The sequence below is a fragment of the Hakea prostrata genome, chromosome 1 (assembly GCF_041222555.1).
Source record: "Hakea prostrata isolate BN-2017 chromosome 1, UWA_Hpros_2, whole genome shotgun sequence".
Classification (NCBI taxonomy): domain Eukaryota; kingdom Viridiplantae; phylum Streptophyta; class Magnoliopsida; order Proteales; family Proteaceae; genus Hakea; species Hakea prostrata.
Window position 1 is genome coordinate 60,455,949 of NC_142600.1, and position 21,105 is coordinate 60,477,053.

At 35.4% G+C, this 21,105-nt stretch overlaps 2 protein-coding genes and 1 non-coding gene across 3 annotated transcripts; 1 reads left to right on the forward strand and 2 right to left on the reverse strand.

Moving 5' to 3' along the window:
• Positions 1-223: 223 nt before the first annotated feature.
• LOC149029252 (CO(2)-response secreted protease-like) lies at positions 224-8,539 on the forward strand. The gene is made up of 10 exons (XM_089141285.1): positions 224-510; positions 630-727; positions 1,838-2,002; positions 2,189-2,300; positions 3,474-4,026; positions 4,103-4,203; positions 4,280-4,522; positions 4,621-4,735; positions 4,842-5,055; positions 7,744-8,539. Exons 1-10 carry the CDS (start codon positions 266-268, stop codon positions 8,301-8,303), a joined length of 2,406 nt encoding a protein of 801 aa, XP_088997411.1. The 5' UTR covers positions 224-265; the 3' UTR covers positions 8,304-8,539.
• TRNAL-CAA (transfer RNA leucine (anticodon CAA)) lies at positions 7,539-7,622 on the reverse strand. The gene has a single exon. It is a non-coding gene; the product is annotated as a tRNA-Leu (tRNA).
• Positions 8,540-10,426: 1,887 nt separating the features above from the next.
• LOC149029254 (putative WRKY transcription factor 12) lies at positions 10,427-13,497 on the reverse strand. The gene is made up of 4 exons (XM_089150306.1): positions 13,077-13,497; positions 12,871-12,944; positions 12,531-12,692; positions 10,427-10,724 (listed from the first exon to the last, which is right to left on the reverse strand). Exons 1-4 carry the CDS (start codon positions 13,314-13,316, stop codon positions 10,562-10,564), a joined length of 639 nt encoding a protein of 212 aa, XP_089006432.1. The 5' UTR covers positions 13,317-13,497; the 3' UTR covers positions 10,427-10,561.
• Between the last annotated feature and the right edge of the window lie 7,608 nt (positions 13,498-21,105).

Sequence of the window (21,105 nt, forward strand, 5' to 3'; positions counted from 1 at the left end):
ACTAAAGAGTGAAATATCATGTACAGTACATTAAGAAATCATGTAGGTCTCTTTATTTCATGAAGACAAAAGATCTCAATATTATAGAGAATCAGAGAGCAGTGCCTTTACTTCTCCTCGATGAAGTTCCCATGCCATGTTGTAAAAAGGATTCTCTGTCTTGTTACTTCACTACAAATGGGGCCTTGCAGTAACACCTCCTTCCATCCATTTCTATCTCCTCCTCCTCCTCCTCCTCCTCCCTCACTGTTCATCTCAATTGGAGATGAAACTGATGATCTCTCCTTCTTCTTCTTCTTCCATGGCCTCTCAACCCAATTTTATCTTCTTTCTCAGTCTCTCATTTCTGATAATTCTCCATGGAAGAACTTCTGCAACAAATTCTCCTTCTGTGGGGCCTCAGCCATATATTATCTACATGGGTAGTTCTTCAGACAGTGAGGGAGAATTAAGCAATGCAGAAGCAGTGGAATCAGCTCACTTGCAATTACTATCTACAATTATCCCCAGGTTTTTATCCTGATCTTCTCTGAATTTTTCAAAAACTGAAACAAAAGATCTGAATCGATATATCAATGATGTTTATATAAGAATTCTTGCTTGTGTTTTTATTAGAATTGGTTTTGCAGTAAAGAGAGAGAAAGAATGTTCCTGATTCATAGCTACCATCATGCTTTCAAGGGATTCTCTGCCATGCTTACAGAGGAAGAAGCTTCTGCATTATCAGGTATACACTATTCCCAATTTAACTTCTTTATTACTCTTTTGTGGGTATAAGTGCAGCAGCTTTGCGTGTAAACCCAGTTTAAATAAACAAATATAAAGACTATAATGTTAAGTAAAGTCTCAAGGTATTCCTCAAAGTTTTCAATCAATGAATTGAAAAGTTGGGAAAGATCATCATTCTTCAAGTGGTGCTGTTAATTCTCTGGCTTTCTTCTTACTTAAAAGGACAGATGTTCAATATGTGGGGATAGCTTCCCTGGAGGTGGTCTTTCACCTTAAATGTTATTCTCGTCTTTCCATCATATATTTAGGGAGGATTTAATTTCGAACTCTAACAAAGTTGAGCCACCTTCTGATATATATTTACGAGATGTGAGGATAGTATTACCGGAGCAGAGTCGATTATATGATGGGAGCAATGGACGGTGTTATACACGAGTCCGGACGCTTTCTGACCACAAAAACCAGTGGGGCCCACGGTGAAAAACACTTCTTGGAAAAAATTAATTTTTTTTTTACCAGTGGGACCCACTAGTTTTTGTGGTTAGGAAGCCACCTTGACGGGGAGATGATCTATATTCGTTATACAATTGGAATAGAATCTGACTCATGTTCAATGGTTTAGCTTTGGGGGGACATCTTGAGTTGACAACTAATTTCTAGTTGAATACATAGAGAAAAAAAGAGAATATTAATTAGTTGTGAGGCTAACTTTGGCTCAGTATCTAAATAGAAAAGTACATACAAAAAAGTAAAAGTACCATTCTATCCCACCCCCCAGTAAAACAATACCATCAATCTAGTCTTTTGGGCTCATTGTTTGTTGGAAATTCCTAACTACCCTCTTAGATTTTTGTATTTTTTTTTTAAAATACTCTTTTCATGTAAACTTGGACGAAAATTTTCTTGTTTACGTTTCTGTATACTCTCATTGGTAGATGTAGCGGTAAAAGTACAACTCCAGTCGAGGGTCTCTTGTCGAAAGAAATTACGTTAGTAGATTTATAAAGATTAAATAAATGTAGCATTAGTTCAAATTAACACACTTTGCAATTAATTTCTTGGTTCATGAATGTAGAAATTTGATAAAAAGAAAAATTAATTTGAACAGGTCATGAGAAGATTTTGTCAATATTCCGGGATCCTATTCTTCCACTCCACACAACAAGATCTTGGGATTTCCTAGATGCTGAGTCAGGAGTCCGATCCAACTACTACACTCGGTACCCTCAGGCTCAGGGATCTCAAGACATCATTATTGGATTTATAGATACAGGTAATGTCTCTATGTATATGTACCATTCTTTAATATTACAACAACCACCTTCACCTTTTAAAATTGCAATAACTAATGCTGTCGGTGGGGCCACATGATAATGGCTTAACCCAACAAAATTATATTCGATTATTATTACTTTAGCAAGTTTAGTAAATGATTAATTTTTGTTTATTCTAATTCTAGGGATCTGGCCTGAATCGCCTAGTTTTAATGATGCTGGCTTTGGAAAGATCCCTTCAAGGTGGAAAGGAGTTTGCATGGAAGGATTTGACTTCAGGAAATCTAATTGTAACAGGTGATAATTTCTCTCTTTCATATGTTATATCCAAGGTTTGAAGGGTTAGTATTGAGTGATCGTATACATCAAGTGATTTTAAGAGACATATTGTCTGGCATTGAGTATTTTTATTATACCGACCAATATATTTTGGTACAATCTAATACATGCTCTGTACATTTGTATCATTTTATCCATACAATTTATCAAATTAAAACCAAAACTACTCTTTAAAGAGTCGGATCAATTGATGAATTGGGCTCCTCTATTGGAGTCTGGATCCTCACCCTGTTGGACGGCTTCCCAACCACACAAACACGTGGGGCCCACATGTGAAAATTTGAAGTTTTTTTAATTTTTTTCAAAAAATGTTTTTCACTTGTGGGCCCCACGTGTTTGTGTGGTTGGGAAGCCGTCGGGGAGCAGTCTATGCTCCCCCGACGGGGTGAGGATCCGGACTCCTTCTATTGTGTGAAAGACATCCGTAGCTTGGATGGTGCTATTGGCCCCAACATGCAAACCAACACTTGGGATGTGGACCGGGCTAAATCTTACATTAATAGGATCGTCTAATTTGCACTAGACACCCAATTGCACCATAGAGGATTTGGATCCATCAATGAAGACCAGTACAATGTGGGGTCGAAATGATCAAAAAAAACCCCCCTCCCCCCAACTATTTTGATTTTGATTTTGATTTTTTGAGAGGGGGATGGGTGTGAATCTTCCTAGTTTAAATAAGAATTGGGAGTTGTACCCAGAATAATTTAATTGGGATATGAAATATACAATGCCAACAAAAATTTGGAATTCAATTGCCAGCTCTATTCTTTGAGGATATTAAAATTCACCATGTTGGAGATACAAAACATGCCAAGCCAAGCTACCTCGAACATGACTCTCTCTCTCTCTTCAGTATTATATGTTGGAATCTCCTCATAATGAAGAGGTCATGAGTTTTCTTGGATCCATGTCCAAATATGAGCATATAGTGGCTCTTCACATACATGATTTCATAAGAAGAGTCTAGAAGGAATATATGTATGACGTGGATTCCCATCTATATGTTTCTTGTGCATTAACATATGTGAAGATTCCTGATACTCGCAAAAATATACATCGATTTAAGGTTCACAACAAGAAGATATGAAAAACATTATCATCTTTAAGTGTTACCATATTAATTTGCAGGAAGTTGATAGGTGCCAGATACTACAAAACTCAAGAGTTCACAAATAGGGCTCAATCCAACCATTCCAAGACCCATGCAAGAAACTCTACTGGGTCTCCAAGGGACACAATAGGCCATGGAACCCACACATCATCAACCGCAGCTGGTGCTCGTGTAGCCAACGCCGGTTACTATGGATTAGCACAAGGGGTAGCTAGGGGAGGGTACCCTTCAAGTAGGATTGCAATGTACAAGGCATGTTCCCTCACTGGTTGTTCTGGAGCTACAGTGTTAAAATCTATTGATGATGCTATTAAAGATGGAGTTGATGTTATCTCAATCTCTATTGGAATGAGTGCAATTTTTCAAGCAGATTTCCTAACTGACCCTATATCACTTGGAGCATTTCATGCCACTCAAATGGGTGTTACGGTAGTTTGCTCCGGAGGAAATGAAGGACCTGATCCTAATACTGTTGTCAATACTGCTCCATGGATCTTCACTGTTGCAGCTTCAACTATTGATAGACAATTCCAATCAACTCTTGCCTTAGGCAATGGAGCTTCTTTCCAAGTAAGTTTATAGATTCAGTATGTATCAAGATTGTCTTTCTTTACTTTTATAACTGGCATGGAATTTAACTCTGTAGGGAGTTGGAATAAACTTATCTAATCTTACAAGTTCAAAGAAATACCCACTTGCTTTTGGAGATGATGTAGCTGCTCCATCAACTCCAGCTTATGAAGCAAGGTGATTAAGATCAAAATTATTTATAATCAATTACATTTTCGGGTGTAAGTGTCTCATTATGATATTCCAAGTGCAGCAACTGCTATCCAGGATCATTGGATTCAAGAAAGGTAGCAGGAAAAATAATAATGTGCGTGGATACCGATCAAATGGTGTCAAGAAAAATAAAGACATTGGTGGCTGAAGCAGCTGAAGCAAAAGGTTTGATTTTGATTAGTGATGACAGAAGAGAAGTAGCTTTTGATTCAGGAGTTTTTCCATTCACCCAAGTAGGAGTCAGGACTGGACACCAGATACTGAAATATATAAATCATACCAAGTAAGTAAGAAGTTAATTTGTCTGGAATAGCTTTCATGAGTTTCTCCGGCCCCCTCTTCCCCATTTGATGAGACATCCATCCCTTTGAGCTGGAACAGGAATCCCACAGCTACAATTCTTCGAACAGTTGATGTGGAGAAGACAAGACCTGCACCTGTTGTTCCATTTTTTTCATCCAGGGGTCCTGGAATTCTCACTGAAAACATTCTTAAGGTCTTCCTTCCTTCTCCTTCTCTGACTCCCAGATTTTAGGTCCATTTTTTCTCTTGTTGGAATGACAATATATAATGAAGGAAGGATATACATATATGCATTGCAGCCAGACGTAGCAGCACCTGGAGTTGGTATATTAGCAGCAATAATCCCAAGTAGTGAGATAGAGAGTGTCCCAGTGGGGAAGAAGCCATCTGAATTCGCCTTGAAATCAGGGACATCAATGGCATGCCCTCATGTTGCTGGTGCTGCTGCCTTTCTTAAATCAGTACACCCTACATGGACTCCTTCTATGATCAAGTCTGCTTTAATGACTACAGGTACAACAACTATTAAACCCTCCTCTTTATATGTTGTATTGCATAAGCCTCTATCTTTACAGTTAGCAACCTTGAATCCATCGCTGCCATAGGGTTGGAGTGAACAAGGCTTTTTAGAATCCCAAGCTTGATCTTAAATATATGCATTATTTGGCCTTGACCCATCTTTGGTTGTGGATTAGGTTTGACACTTAACTGCACCCTAGCCATGACCCTCTCCATGACCTTCACATAACTTACAAGGTGGAGTGTCCGGCCAGTTCTAGTCAAATACTCAATTGACCCTCACCTAATCAGGCCATCCTAACCCAAACTTAAATCTATAGGTGTCAATTTACAATTCGAACCATTAAAACGAATAGTACCACCCTGTTATAGTCCAAACAAAATCTTAATGGGCTGGGTTTGGGCTGAGGGCCACAGTCTGCACCAGCCCAAAACTAAACAGCAACCCATTATAATACATTTTATAGTTTTTCATTAAATATCGTCATATTACCACTAAATAGTACGTGTTAACAATAAAAAAAAAAATTAAAGCATAAATTCAAAGATCAAGAAGTCATTTTACTACTTGTAAGGGACAATCAGAAGGATTAAGTATGAATGTCCAACAGAATGTTTTAAGTATGTTTAAATTGATTAAATACTTAGCCAATCCAGATGCATTTCTTTTGTATATCCAACTAAATATTAACCTAAAAAATAGATGAATTTCATAGAAGAGACAAAAATATATACATTCTCACAAAACAGTAATTCAATTTCAAGACAATTAATCATAACACAAAATAGATTTAAAAGAACTTTTAGTTTGAGGATTTGTTTCTAGAGGACCATCTGGTAGAGCTTGAGGAATGAGCTTGTAATCTCTATATTATTATTATTTAGGGATAATTACAATTGCTCCCTTACACTTTGGTTTTATTACTAATCAAACCCCATTCTTTGTGAAATTACTATTGCCCCCTCACTTCTAAAGGTGTTAAGTGACTGTTAACATCATATATGAAATGTCTATTTTGCCCTTAAAATAATAAGTAAAAAATATGACATTACCCTCATTTATAGAAACTATATTGCATGTCAATTATATCCTTAAAATCTTATATTTTAGAATTAGTTTTAGATTTGGTGGGACCAAATACTTATGATTGTTGAAACTTTCACATTTCATTTAAATTTTTCATAATCACCATGATAGAAGTTTTACAAACAAATTAGCATATAAGATCTAATTGATAGAAAATTTGGTAACAAACATAATGATCAGCATATATTAGGTGATTTTCAATTTTCAGCTTTGAATTAAATTTGATATTTCTTAATATTTTAGTTTCAATTTAATTACATCTTTCCTTTATTTGGTGGTTTCTTTTTAAAAAGGAAAAGTGAAATTAAAGTTAATTTTTTCCTATTAAGGGTAATATTATAACTTGAAAAAAGAGAATAAGTAAAAAGATAATTGCAGGGTTATTTTTGGGATTTTGAAAAAATATATAGATGCCACATCATCAGTAGACTGATGGAGCTTAGCGGTAGGGGGCATTAGTAATTGTTGACAAAGTTAAAGGTTGGAATAGTAATTTTAAAAAGTACAGGAGATAAAATAGTAATAAAATAAAAGTACAAGGGAGCAACAATAATTATCCCTATTATTTACTATTTGGATTCTTGATTTTCATAGGGTATATAGGTTTTCTACAACATAGAATTATTTTTAATTTTATTAATGAAAATTGACCTATACCAATTTCACATTGCATAAAATTTTGGCTTTTGTTATAGGTTTTTTATAACGTGTAATTATTTTTTATTTTTTAATGAAAATTGACTGATACCATTTTTTTATTATTTTTTTGGTATTGGTGCTTTTTTAATACTAGAAATTTAATGCAAGAGTCGAACCCATGATTTCTCCACTGAAAAGTAACGAACCTAGGACCTCCCTGTGGGACGGCAGGTCTTTAACGGCTTGACTAACCCATCATTGGCTGACCGATACCAATTTTGCTTTGCATAAAACTATAACTTTTGTTGTATGACGCTCAATTATTTCTTTTTGTTCTTTTTCTTGCATACCATAAATGATTAGCTCAAACCATTATTTTTCTAACGAACCATGTTTAGGTTAAGTGTTTTTCAACCTGAAACCGTTCAAAACTGCACTGGCCTGTTTGAGCCAATAGATCACTAATGGATTAGACTAAACCATCTTGGAACCAATGGTTTTTTATCCTTGATATCCGATCTAATAAGCCTCAATTTGGTTCGTTTCGAGCCTTAACGGGCTGATTTGGTCCCAAAATTGATATCCTTATTATTGCAATGTTGACTTTACAAAGTTAAATTGTCCATTTTGACCTCTATTTTTCACATTTACAGACATTATAAGTGGTTTCCAAAATATTTAACTGTGGTATATCTTTTTAAAATAAGGCAAAATTAATTTCTGCTTTTAAATTGAAAAATAAAAAATTATTTGTCAGAAGTGGGATTTGAACCCACGCCCTCTCACGAAGACCAGAACTTGAGTCTGGCGCCTTAGACCACTCGGCCATCCTGACCATGTTATAGAAAGGTTTCTTCCTTTATTTAAATATAGTATAATTTATCTTAGAGTAGCCTATCCAGTTTGTATATATCAAGTTTATACCAGTGATTTTACATTTCTTTCTCTCTCCACAGCAATTACTTCCGACAACATGAGGAAGCCAATAAGAAACAACACAAATGGGTTTGCTAGTCCACATGAGATGGGAGCAGGAGAAATCAACCCACTAAAAGCCCTTGAACCAGGCCTAGTCTATGAAACTGCTCCAACTGATTATCTCAACTTCCTTTGCTACTCCGGATACAAGGAGAAACTTGTAAGATCAATGTCTGGCACCAGCAGTTTCAGTTGCCCGAGTAACTCAGTTGAGGATCTCATCACCAATATGAATCATCCATCAATCTCCATTAACAAGCTTCAAAGGAATCATGGTGTCCGAACCATTGAAAGAACTGTAACCAATGTGGGACCATTAATGAATGCCTCTTACACTGTTACTGTTCGTTCTCCATCTGGGTTGGTGGTTAAGGTGTCACCAGAAAGACTAGTTTTCACAGAGGCTTCAACAAAAGCTTCATTCAAGATCTCTTTTTATGCCAAGGGTGATGCACCAAAAGGTTATAGATTTGGTTATTTAACATGGTTCGATGGATTTCACTCCGTTCGTACAATATTTGCTGTAAATGTTGTATGAGTTGAATATGGGAAGTGCTTGTCACCTTCTTTTGTTTCTGATATATTTTTTTTTCCTTCTTTCCCATGCATGGGCTCTTAGAAGATGCCCAGGAATGCTTTGTCTGTGATGTACTGATGTGTGAGACGGCTTAGCATTCTTCATTATGTAATGTCATGACCTTTGTGTGAATGAAACCCTAGGTTTTACACACAATCAATTTTAGTGAAGTGCTCATTAATCAAAATAATAATAATAAAAAAATAAATAATACATATGTTCTCGTATATTTTAGAAACAGATGGAAAAGAAAATGGTTGGGTTTTGATTGAGAAACTGAATATTTACATAAAACATTTTGACAAATTTTGAATCTTCTAGAAGATGATGGCCTGGTAATTGTGTGTTGCTAGCTACATATCCATAGAAGCACTTGCTACATGGCTTTTTAGTCCATTGGGGTTAGGTTTGGCACTGGTTAGATTTTCCCTTCTAAATTTCTATTACTTAGAGATTGAGAAGCTTTGTATCTGGTAAAAGGAAGGGTGGAGGGGAGAGAAAAGTGCATCTAAGAGGGTTTGATGTTAAAACGGGTCTTCTTGCTATGGGTAATCAGAATTTTAAATTTAAAGATTTCCTATGATTTAGGGATTAAGGAACCTTTGTGTTGTATTATTTTTAATATAATAAAATAATAAACGTTTCATTTAAAATTGGATTTATAAGTGCGGAAACTTTCCTTTGTTTATTTTAGGAAAGTGTGTTATATAGTCCTACATTGGAAACCGAGATGTCGGAATCCAAATTAATTAATAGGTACTGCCTATTAAATTTGATTTAATATCAAAAGACATGCCAATGCGTGTGCAGTGTACGAACGAGGACGGTGTACCGTCCGAGCGCGCTCACGCACGCGCGTCGTGGGCAGTGGGCTGTTTAGCACTTAGCACTTAGCACGCTTCGAGCGAGATCAGATCTGAACCGTCTATTTTGATCAACGGCAGATCTAGGGCGATGGAAGTAGATCCATAAATGTCATCTTGATGGTTCAATCTGGACCGTTAGATCGTGCGGCCGAACGATCCAACGGCTCAGATCTGAACGTTGGCATTTGTATCCCTACAGAGAGGTGCACCCATACGAACAGAGTCATGAACTGTTCAGTAGAGGCACCTCAATGCCTATATATTTAGGTCTAGCTTCACAACAGCAGTATAGTGAGAAAAACCCGAAGTCTTCTCTGTTCTTAAGTTTTGCAAGTGCTAAGCAAAACTCAAGAGATTCAACTCGAAGTTGGGCTTCTTTGTATCCTGGGAGACGGTTCGCAATACCTTATAGCACCTTGGTGTGAGGGCGAATTACGTCTTAAGGAAAGCGACGTTGTAACGCGCCTAGAAGTTCCAGCTCAAATACTGTGATCTTGTTTCCATTTTTTCAACACTTTGTTGGTTCACATCCTCTACAATTCCCTGTAATTTTGTCTCTCTTCTTTTCTCGAAGCTTAATTTAATGAATTTATTAGGTTCAATTCCTAATTGGGTTCTAATTATGAGTCTTGGATAATTAACTGCCACGTGTTATAATCCTACATAGAAATTACAGGGAATTGTAAGAGGTGAGAATTGTAAAATATGTGAACCCGCTTCTTTATTCCACTAGAGAAGGAGAGTAACTAAGAGAAGACATGAAATAAAAAGAATCTCTTCTTTTTGGGAAATGCATGCTGAGGAAAATGAAACACCCGTCTCTGAATAATGTTTTTAATGTCCCTTGCTTTAAAAAACTGAGTTTTTGGCTGAAAACCATTTTACGAACCTGTTCTATTTCTGGCTACTTTGGAAATTAAAATTGAAACTTATGCTTATTAATGTGTCAAAAAGCAACTTTATGTATAAAAATATAATTTTGAGTTATAAAAGTCATTCTTTTCAAATAATAAACATTAATCTTACCAAGAATTCCTTTTGCACCAGACCCCTACCTCCTGCCCCACCCACTCGTCTTCTCTTCTTTTTTCCCTTTTTTTTTAAGCCAAACCTCACTTGTCTTCTCAAAAGGGAGAAAATATGGACAGAAGTATTGATATCTCTTTTCTTCTTTATAATTGAGTTTTCATCCTCTTCAGATATATTTATATTGACAAATCCTAAGTTTTCAGCTGGTTAAGCTTTGACTAGTAGTCACCATTGAACCACCAGGTTGGATCTTTGAAGCTTTTTGAATGAAAATAAATACAAGAAGTTCATACATTATAGACATTTTCATTATCATTAGGTTGACTAAAATGAGTTGAAATATTCGTTCTCTGAGGAATTTGAATCATCACAAGGGGAGTGAGTGTGTCTACCTTCATAGGTTGTAATCACCATTCGACAATCCTCTGATAATCTTTCCACCCTCTTCTTCACTCGACAATTGCTATGCGTACAACGATAATAACTTCTGGTAGAAATCCAATAATAAAAAGAAAAGAAAAGTGCAAAACCATTTTATTAGTTCCACTATTAACTCCACAAGCTAAGATATATATACCATCAAGTAACTGAAAATGAATAACAAACTAATAGCATGTAAAGTCACAATTTGCACAAAATCTGAATCCTTGAGGAAATTTCTAACTTACATGTTTGGATTCTTGACACATGTTTGATCTCAATGCAAGATCCTCTTTTTTTTCAATTAGATTAACTTAAACTATGATTAAAGCCACAGTTTCTTGTTAGCTAATTTAGTAAAAAAGAGAAGCTTGCATTGAGGTTGGATACATGTTAAGAATCCAAGATTTCCTGTGTCCATGGTGAGCTGGTTTACTATCAACAGTAAATAGATTAAAGCCTTGTCCTTACACCTCCATCAAATTGGCTATATACAAAATGTCTTTCTTGAATCAAACCACTTAAGCAAAACTACGTAATTCAAGACATATTACACCCAATGGAAGTAGTGTCATGATCATCACAGATGATATTATCGATCCATGCATTCTCTATGGGGTGTTTTCATTCCTAGCATTTCATCATCAGGTTCAGCTTTTTGCCTCTAGGCCCTCAAACTAATAGATTTCAGCTCTTCAAAATCTAGTGTTTATGGTCTGATCTATAAATGTTACAAAACAAACCTGAGCCTTTGTTTGTTGTCGCATGGTATCTTTGTACAGCTCTCAAAAGCCAATACTTGAACGATTATAATTATATGTCAGAGGAGATCATAGATATTGGATTTTGAAAATATCAGATATCTAACTGTTCAGAGCCACACAGTAGAAAATAAAAATCTTATCCTCAGAGAGTTGGATACCTAATATCATTATCAAACATTGATTAAGTTTGAAAAGCAAGGCAGTTGCTGGCTGTTAACACACTATTAAGTCCAATGTAATCATTCATTAAACCCATCTAAAGTGTAAAATCCACTTAATTGACTTCATTAATTTGTACTACTTTTCCAGTCAATCTACTTCATTAGCTTGAAATCCCAGGGTGCTCATCTCTATTAAAAGCAAGAATAATAACCCTTCTACAAAAAATAAGGAATGCTTAATTCCCTACCTATTATTTGGACAGCCTTTTCTGACTTGATGGAGGACATGAATGATAAAATATTCAAACTACAGTAATATCTAGAACTTCTACCACTTTCTATGACTTTATTATTGCTGAAGCTGATGAATTCACTCTAAAGCATCCACTGGGAGATCAAGAAAAATGGTGAATAGAAGAAAACAAATCGTGTAACTCAAGGATTTCATTATGAGAAAGATGAGGACAGAAATCCTAAAAGACATTCCCTCTTGACCAATAACAGCAGCAATTGCTTAGTAAAATCCACCGAAAACAGAAGATGACTAGGAAGTCTCTGATGAAGGGTTGGTGGTATGACATTTTCAATTCCCAATTACCTAAAATCCTTTTAAACCTGGCTTCACCATCTACTTGTTTTCCTTTTTTCTAGTAACAATAGAAAGAAGATGCAATTTCACCAAGATCCAGTGCTATATGTGCTTTTTGATACATTCGTGTGACTGAGATTGTGATTGTAAGTTTGTAACATTATTATCAGTAATCATGTGTTACTGTACTGGGAGAACAGCTGAATCACAAACTTCCCATTTCAGAAGCACTGCACCTCAAGACAAAGTTTATATATTTCTAATGAATTCATGTATGTTTTCAAGGTGCAATCAAGGAAACATAAGATTGCAAATCAAAATATCGAAAAAGGATTATATTTGTGATTTAGAACAGATACCTTGGGTGGAGGCTGTTCTTGACCACTTTTTGGCCGTACTTCCTCCATTTGTAACCATCATCCAATATATCCACATCACTCCTTGTCTGGAAACAAAACCTGGGTTCTCTAAGCTTTCTTCTCACCTTTGCTTTGCTCTTATCTGTAGATGAGCTCCTCCACCTGTGAAATTTCAAGGATGAGTTTCAGCCATGCAACTAAGAAATGAGTTTCAAAGGAAAGGAGTCCTTATAGATTATTTAAGTCCCTAGAGAAAGAGAGAGATTAATCACAGAATTAGCATAAACCAAACAAAAAAAATCCTAATGGGGAAACCCTTTGAAGAATAAGATAAAGATACCATGAATCTTTGCCATCTTTAATCTCAGGGGTGCAGTTCTCTTCATCAACAACCTTAGAATCCAAGCTCCTAACCTGATATTTCATGACAGTCAGCAGCAGTGAACCTCATCATATGCACACAAATACTAAGAAGAAAAGGAAGAGGACCCAAAGAAGAAGAAGAATCAAGAAAAGGTGCCCAAGATTCCAAACAACCCACACTACCTGGTCGGTGTTCCAAGGAATCCTAGTAACAAGGTCGTTATTAGTACTAAGTCCCATGCTGCAGTTGATGGTGTTAAGAGGAATAGATACATGAGAAGCCTGGGATGGAATCAAGAAACTCAAGCCCTGTGTTTCTTCTTCAAACTGTGCGAAACCCATTTCATGGATCAATGGTTGCTGGCTTGACAATGAAACCTCTAGCTCGAAGCAATTACGCAGCACTCCTCGATCTCCTTCCATGGCAGTCGCCAATAGTTTCCCTTCTAATCTTCCAAGAACTGTCTTCAACTTCTTCTCTTTTTGGTTCTTCAAACTGATGCATATGTCCTCACAGTTTGTAAAGTAAGTCAGGGCTGTTTGGACTTAAAATGTAAGCTGCTTCCCCTGTAGGGTCAAGATGGGATGTCTCCAGAAAATTATTCCCTCTTTCTTATTCTTCTTAAAGGCCATCTGAAGAAAGACATCTGCATTCTGCAGTGAGTGTGTTTATCTATTCAACTTGTTTGATCCTTTTCACTCATTTTCATTGAAAAAGAAGGTTTTAGGAATGATACTAACCAAGCAACCAACCATCTTAAGATTACCACAAATTCTATGTTTTTTCTCCGACGTAGAATTTTATGTATCTACTCACAAGATATTTCTAGTGTTCTTGGTTGGCCATGCCTTGGATTCTTCCCACCCATGGGAACACCAGATCCAATTAAAATTCTTGTTGGGCTATTAAAGGGAGGTCCAGCTCCTTCCATGGATAGAATAGCATGGATCATATGAGCAAAGAAAATTTTAGGCTTCAGTGATCTAAGTGGAACCCATTTGATTCTACAAATCAATGGTTGCACCCACTTGCATGTGCTTTGAATGTGGAGAAAATTTGGATCCTAATAATGCAGGAAATGAATGGAACAAAACAAATCACATAATGGATAGAAGAATTTGTTGGTTTGGCAAAAAAAAAAAAAATTTTTTTGTACAAAGGGGCTTAATATATTAAGTCAAGAATGGGGATATTAATATGCATCAGCAAGAGTTAAACCCAACTTCTTCACTAAGATTCACTAAGAGGTGTTGGTTTCACCACTAGAACAGTTTTGCATTGACAAAATTACCAATGCCCAAGTTAAGTGTTAGAACAAACATCAAAAGATAACAAACATGAGACAAAATAATAATAATAATAATAATAATAAATTAATGTGGTTCACAGTTCACACACTAACATGGTATACTATGTCTACAAGGACCAAAGAAGAACTTTCACTATGTAGGAATTTATTATTTTTTTTTCTTTTTTCTTCCGGTGTGGAGCTGAGGTTTGTCCAAACTAGCTTATGGGTGAAAATTCTATGTTGAAAACCCTAAATATCAAAATAAATGGGTTGATCCACCACAAATCTCACAAAATAGATCATTCGAATCGCTTAGCAAAATATGTCAATGCAAATCCATCTTCAAAATCAAGTACAAAAAAATTATCACAACATAATGGTGAGAAAGAGAATTGATTCACCATCGACTAAGAATACTTAACAGCCATATATCCTCCCTCACCTACATCTTTCTCTGATTTTGAAGAAGGAACCTAAATATAAATATATAACAAAATTTTATGTCAATGATGGGTTGTCAGGAGCGGGATGGATATGCTTTATTGACCATAGACAAGAATGAATTCTACCCTGGGCGAGATTTCAAACAGTGGAGCACCTCTATCACATTAAAGAATGTAACTTTGTTAATTTCTTTTTTTTTTTTGGTAAACAACTTTGTTAATTTCTACTAACATGAAAGAGGTGCAAGTCCGCATCCTTTTCCCACAAAATATCTAGCTCTACTAAAATACCAATGGAAGTCTGAAAAGAATTCTTATGTGGACGTATATGTAACATTACCCGTTTACAAAATCCTCTCCCTCATTAGGGCATGGAAATTATTTTGTATATTAGATACAATATTTAAGTTATGTGTGTATCCTTTCTTGTATGTCTTAAGATTATAATCTTAAGGCCTGTTTAGTTACATGAGTCTGGAGATTTCAAATATCTATAAATTTCAAATCTATGGAGTTATAATTTATAAAATTAGATGTTTGGTTGTGGAATGAAATCTGTGGATTCATCCTAAAAAACTAAATGATCGACGTGATTTTTGTGAATGTGCAAATGTATAGTTTTTTTGAAATCTCTGGATTTCACCCCTTACCCATAAATCCAGAGATTTCATTCCATGAATCTGAATTTGAAGATTTCATGAATCTGAAGATTTTTACAACCAAACGGGTATAATTCTCAGATTCATGAATCCAGAGATTTGAAACCTCTGGATTCATGTAACCAAACAGGCCCTTAGGTTAGCTCCTAGTTTTCTATTTTCTTCAATTTGGATTGAATCACTTCTATGTATAAAGAGATTTACAGGCTTTCGTTAAACATGGTCATACAATCTCAAATGCCTTTCTCATAGCTGATCATTCATTACCTACTTCTTAATTTTTTCATTCATTCATATATATATATATATATTAGGAAAAGGTCTTTGGTTATATTATTTTAAAATTTGAATAGACAAATCTTAAGTAAAGTATTCTAGTTATCTAATGTGATTTACGTACAAAAAAAATGTGATTTATTGAGTATTCTATCTTTATTTAGTGATAACATTGATCATACTGTAATATCATATTTATTACAATTATTAGCAAAATTAGAAAATTCTTTTTTTCTAACAGGAAAAAAAATCCGAACCGTGTATTACTTTTATCTAATACTGTAAATAGATCAATTGCATAACTAACCAACTAAAATCAAATCAAATGTTATCACATCACGTATATATGATCAAATACCAGAATAAATTAACCCCTGTAAGTAATTTACTTCAACTAAACATAAATAGTGATCACAAAATCATAAACATTGAAAGTATCCCATGAGAGAAATGTGCTGAAGTACATAGACAAAAAAGACATATCAATAAAGTATTGGATGTAGAATTATCCAACAGTATAGGAATCAACAGGAAGGCATATAAGTGTTACTGACCTAGGCTTGAGAGTCATGTGAGATGCAATATCTCTTGAAGAATATTTTTTAGATGTACCAAAAATTTGAGTACCTCCCTGTTCATTGTCACTTTTGGCAGGTGTCCATGTGGGTCGTGCTAATGTTGTCAATTTTTTCGATTATCCCTTGAAATCATAAAAAGTTAAAAGCAGCTATTAGAAAGAAGCAAGCATCAAGGCATAAGCAGCATAAACTCATCCACAGCAGATGATCAGTAAAAAATTCAATTAAGTCAACATCAGACCACGAGCTATTGATGAAGGAAAACAGTTCTAAGGATTTCAATCGAAAATACAAGCTGGTCAGGCCAAAACCTTAATTCATGAAAGAAAAGAATGGGGATTTGTGAGAAAAGAATACATTTGCACTTATTACACAAGAATAATGAAGAAGAGCTCGTAAATAGAAACACAATCAAGATCGTGATACGTCCCTTCCTTTGTTCTCCTTTGTCTTGGTTAGAAAGAAAAAAAAAACGCTTCAAATCAAAGCATTGTAACTCATACAAATGACAATTCAGGTAATAAAAATAGAAAATAAACAAACAATGTACCATGAAAAGAAATCAAATCATGGAAAGGAATTTTAAGAGAAAAAAAAATTACTTGAAAAAAGTTTAAAATCTTATAATATTATATATATATATATATATATCACAATTATTAGCAAAATTAGAAAACCTTTTTTTTTTTTTTAAATGAAGCAAAATTAGAAAGCAAAACATGGAAATGAATGAAAAAAATATTTCATAGAACATCCCAATATCATACTACAATTATTATGAAAATTAAAAAATAAAACATGGAAAAGAGTTTAAAATTTATTGAAAGAAGTCTGGAGAGAAATCCTAAAATATCTTTTACCATTAATAAATTAATAATATGATTATTGATAAAAATTCTCTCTCCTATTTTTCCTTTTAGTAATCCTCTCCATTATTTGATTTTACAAATTTATGAAAAACAAAAAGAAAAAGAAAAATCTAATATTGTTTCGTATAGATATAAAATAAAAAAGTATACCACAATTATTAGTAAAATTAGAAAACAAAACATGAAAAATAATTTTAAGACAGAAAAATCTCTTGAAATACCATTGGAGAGAAGATCCCGAAATATCTTCTACCATTAATATATCGATGGGTAGTAATTATCTTTTCTATTTGATTTTACAAATTTATAAAAAATATGAATGGTACTGACAATTTGTGAGGAAAAACAGAAATGATGTAAAAATACTAATACATAAAATATGACATTTAAATAAGATATAATAGTCAAGGAAAAAATTTGTCACCAAAGAGGAGTACATGATTTTATATAATAGTATGAATGCATGATAGTATAATATACACTGATTTTCTTTCTAATTATTTGTGGATTACATAAATGAGCAAAAGATAAATAGTGATGGGTAAGGAAGAAGCAAAAACTCAGACATGAAATGACTAAAGCTAATGGAGAGAATATTCTGGTTGATGAGTCTTCACCATCTAGCTATGCGACAGTACTGGTTTACATGCATTCTTGCCTGACCCTCTTGTATGGTGATCTCCTTTTTCTCTTTAGTTTCACTAAACACTAGTTAAAGAATCTAAATAGGTTACTTATAATAGCAATTACAATAATAACAACCATAGCTCTGTTTGGTGTTTGGTGTTTGGTGTCTGGTGTTGAAATGGAGACATATGAAAGGTCAGGCTCGAAATGAGTAGAGGTAGCAGAGGGACGGGACCCAGTCATGTAATACACCATCCATCCATGTTTGTCGCTCTCTTCCACAGAAATCATGAGCCTTTGAAATCCTTACTAATCGAAGTTCCCATCAATGCTTTTCTCCACTCAAAACCCTGCAAAAGAAAAGTATCATAGCCTCCATTTTTCCTTTTCTATTTTTATTACACTGATTCCCTATCTTTGCAGTCCTTGTCACCTTTAATTTTGTCCACGGTACCCTAACCTCCACCATGAAAGGACCTTCACAGCACACTCCACAACAACAGCAGCAACTGATCAGCTCTCTTAATCTTTCTCTTTCTCTGATTGAAACCCAAACTTGAATTTGCACTAACCTCCTGCAGAGGTTTTTGAGGTTAAGATAGGCTTTGATGAAGTGCCACTGGCTCAGGCATTACTTCATCCAAATATATCTAAACATTGGATAGAGTTTAGCTTCATTTTCCTTTTTTTTAATCATACTTACTATAGGTTGGCTTTTCCTGCAACCATGGTTCTTGGTATCAATACTTGTAACGCCTGATACTACGCATGATACGTATCATACCAATATCACATATGTTGAATGGTATGGAAATGATAACAAAGTAAAAAAAATCCATCTTTTTTTCTTTATTTTTTTGGATGAGGTTCATCCGGGCCAGCTTACGTGTACCAAGATTACATCCTCAAGGGAGACTTTATATATATATAATTAATGCCGCCAAACGGGTGCAAACCCAAGACCTCCCTTAGGGAAATTGGGCCTTTAACCGCTTTAGTAACCCATCATTGACAACAAAAAAAAAAAAACCATTTTTTAAGTACTATTAATTAGGGGTAAATCCTAAAGGTACTTTTTGGTTTATAGGTAATGTTTTATTAGGTCCATATCGACAAGTTATTGTGAAGCCGGATTGGACCATATGTGACATGAGACACATACATGTGTGTAGTAAGTCATAACACCACATGAGTTGTATATGCATTTGGTTGAGTGAATATGTTCAGTATTACGGCATATACCAACATGGAGCAAGGTGTTAGAAAAACTCTTAATCAATGAGATTATGCCAAACTATCTATTATGGAGTATGATATTGAGTTTTATAAAAAGGCAAACGATATCTGTCAATGACTGCATCCTGACTATTGAGTTATACGGGGAGTTGTTGAGTCTGGACCCAACATTGTGTGAGTGATACCAAGATCATCATAATACATTGTAAATAGTACTAGTACTATACTAGTATTGATTTAGTGATTGTTTGCAAAGATGCAGGATTCTATTTTCTAATAAATTGACCATGTATTATCATGGACTAAGTGATTTTGTATAATCGTTTGTTTACCTGATTAGTCGTTGTGACTAACTTAACAGTACATGTATAGACATACAGCATTTGAGGTTTGTATTGTACTTACATTTTCCCCTCACTAAGCTTGTGGTGGAAAATTTACTCCTCAGGGCATGTTTGATATTTCATTTATTGTGTGTGATTCCCATGACCCTAATTGAGAGAGTATCTCGGAGACTACAGGGATGGAAATCTAAGCTCCTCCCCTCACCAGGTAAGACAATCCTTATTCAATCTACTTTGGCAACAATGCCTTCACATTTTATGTCTTACTTTAAGCTACCGACAAAAATATTAATGGAATTGAAAAAAGCCATACGAACATTCTTTTGGTCGGAAGGAGATAGACAACTTGTTCATACGATGGATTGGAGTACTATCTGCACTCCTAAATCTGAAGGTGGCCTAAACTTACGCAACCTTCATGTTTTTTAACCTCGCGCTTTTGTCTCGGAAGGCATGGGAATTACTACAGAATCCATCCTCTTTGTGGGGACGTCTTATGCTGCAAAAATATTGCAAACACTCCTCTTTCCTAGAAGTTCAACCACAAGCATCTGACTCATGGGGTTGGAAGTCTTTCTTGACGAGTCGTGATCTAATGAAACAGGGTATGATTATGCAAGTAGGCAATGGGGATCTTATTAATCCATGGACGATGAAGTGGATTCTAAACATCTCCCCTGATTTGGGCTGCTTCCTGTTTGCATTGAAAAAACCAACCAAAGTTGCCCAGTTGATAAACCCTAGCACTCATTCTTGGAAACATGAACCATTACAAAAATGGTGGCCGAGCCACTTGGTGGAGAAAATTCTTGCCATACAAATACCCCACTTGGCATTGGAGGATCGTAGTTTCTGGTGCTGGACTTCTTGGGGGAGTTTTACAGTGAAATCAGCTTATAAATTGGCATGCAACACCAAGCAATGTAACAAAGATACTATATGCTTTAATTGGCGACTCCTATGGCGCATACCACTTCCTCTGCGGGCCATTCACTTTTTATGGAAGCTATTGCATCATAAACTCCCGACAGCTAATCTCTTGAAGCTCGAGGCTGTTCAGTATCTACATCTTGCTTATTTTGTGGGAATTCGGGGATATCACTGGATCATATCTTTATTCATTGCCGATATGTGATGCATGTATAGAATGATATGCACTTAACGAATCTGCTAGATGCTAACTCAATAGTAGAGGTGGAGAAGCAATGCATCTCCCTTGCCCAGAGAAATGATGAAGAAGAGAGGATACTCAATACTCTCGTTGGCATCTGGCTGTTTTGGAAAGCATATACGAGTCATATTGATGCATCCTCCACTTTACAACCGGCACAACTCAGTTTCCAAATCTGGAAGGGATTACAGCTATATCATCCTACTCAGATTCAAAAGCACGAGCCATCTGATATCTATGGAATTATCAAATGGGTACCCCCTCATCCCCACCTTATTAAAATTAATGTGGATGGATCTCTATTCAAGGACAAGGGGCTCGCAGGATACGGAGGCATTGCTCGGAATCATTTGGGCAACACGCTTTTGGTTTTGCATATGGTTCAAATTCCCAAGATATCCTTACATTGGAGGCTCTAGCAATGAGACAGGCTATGTTATGGGCGCAAGAATTCAAGTTGTCAAAAATAGTGGTGGAATGTGACAACCAAGCTTTAATTGCTATCACGCAAAAGCATCCCCAGGAGGCACCTTGGAAACTTTATCCTCTCATATCAGACATTAGAAGCCTAGCAGCAAATTTTGAGTGGATATCTTTCAACCATATTCCTAGGGAAGCAAATTTCGTAACGGACGCTTTGGCAAAAGAGGGTGCTTTAACTCAAGAGGCAGTTTTGTATGTCCACACACCCCCTTCTTATCTTTAGCACTTTATGTT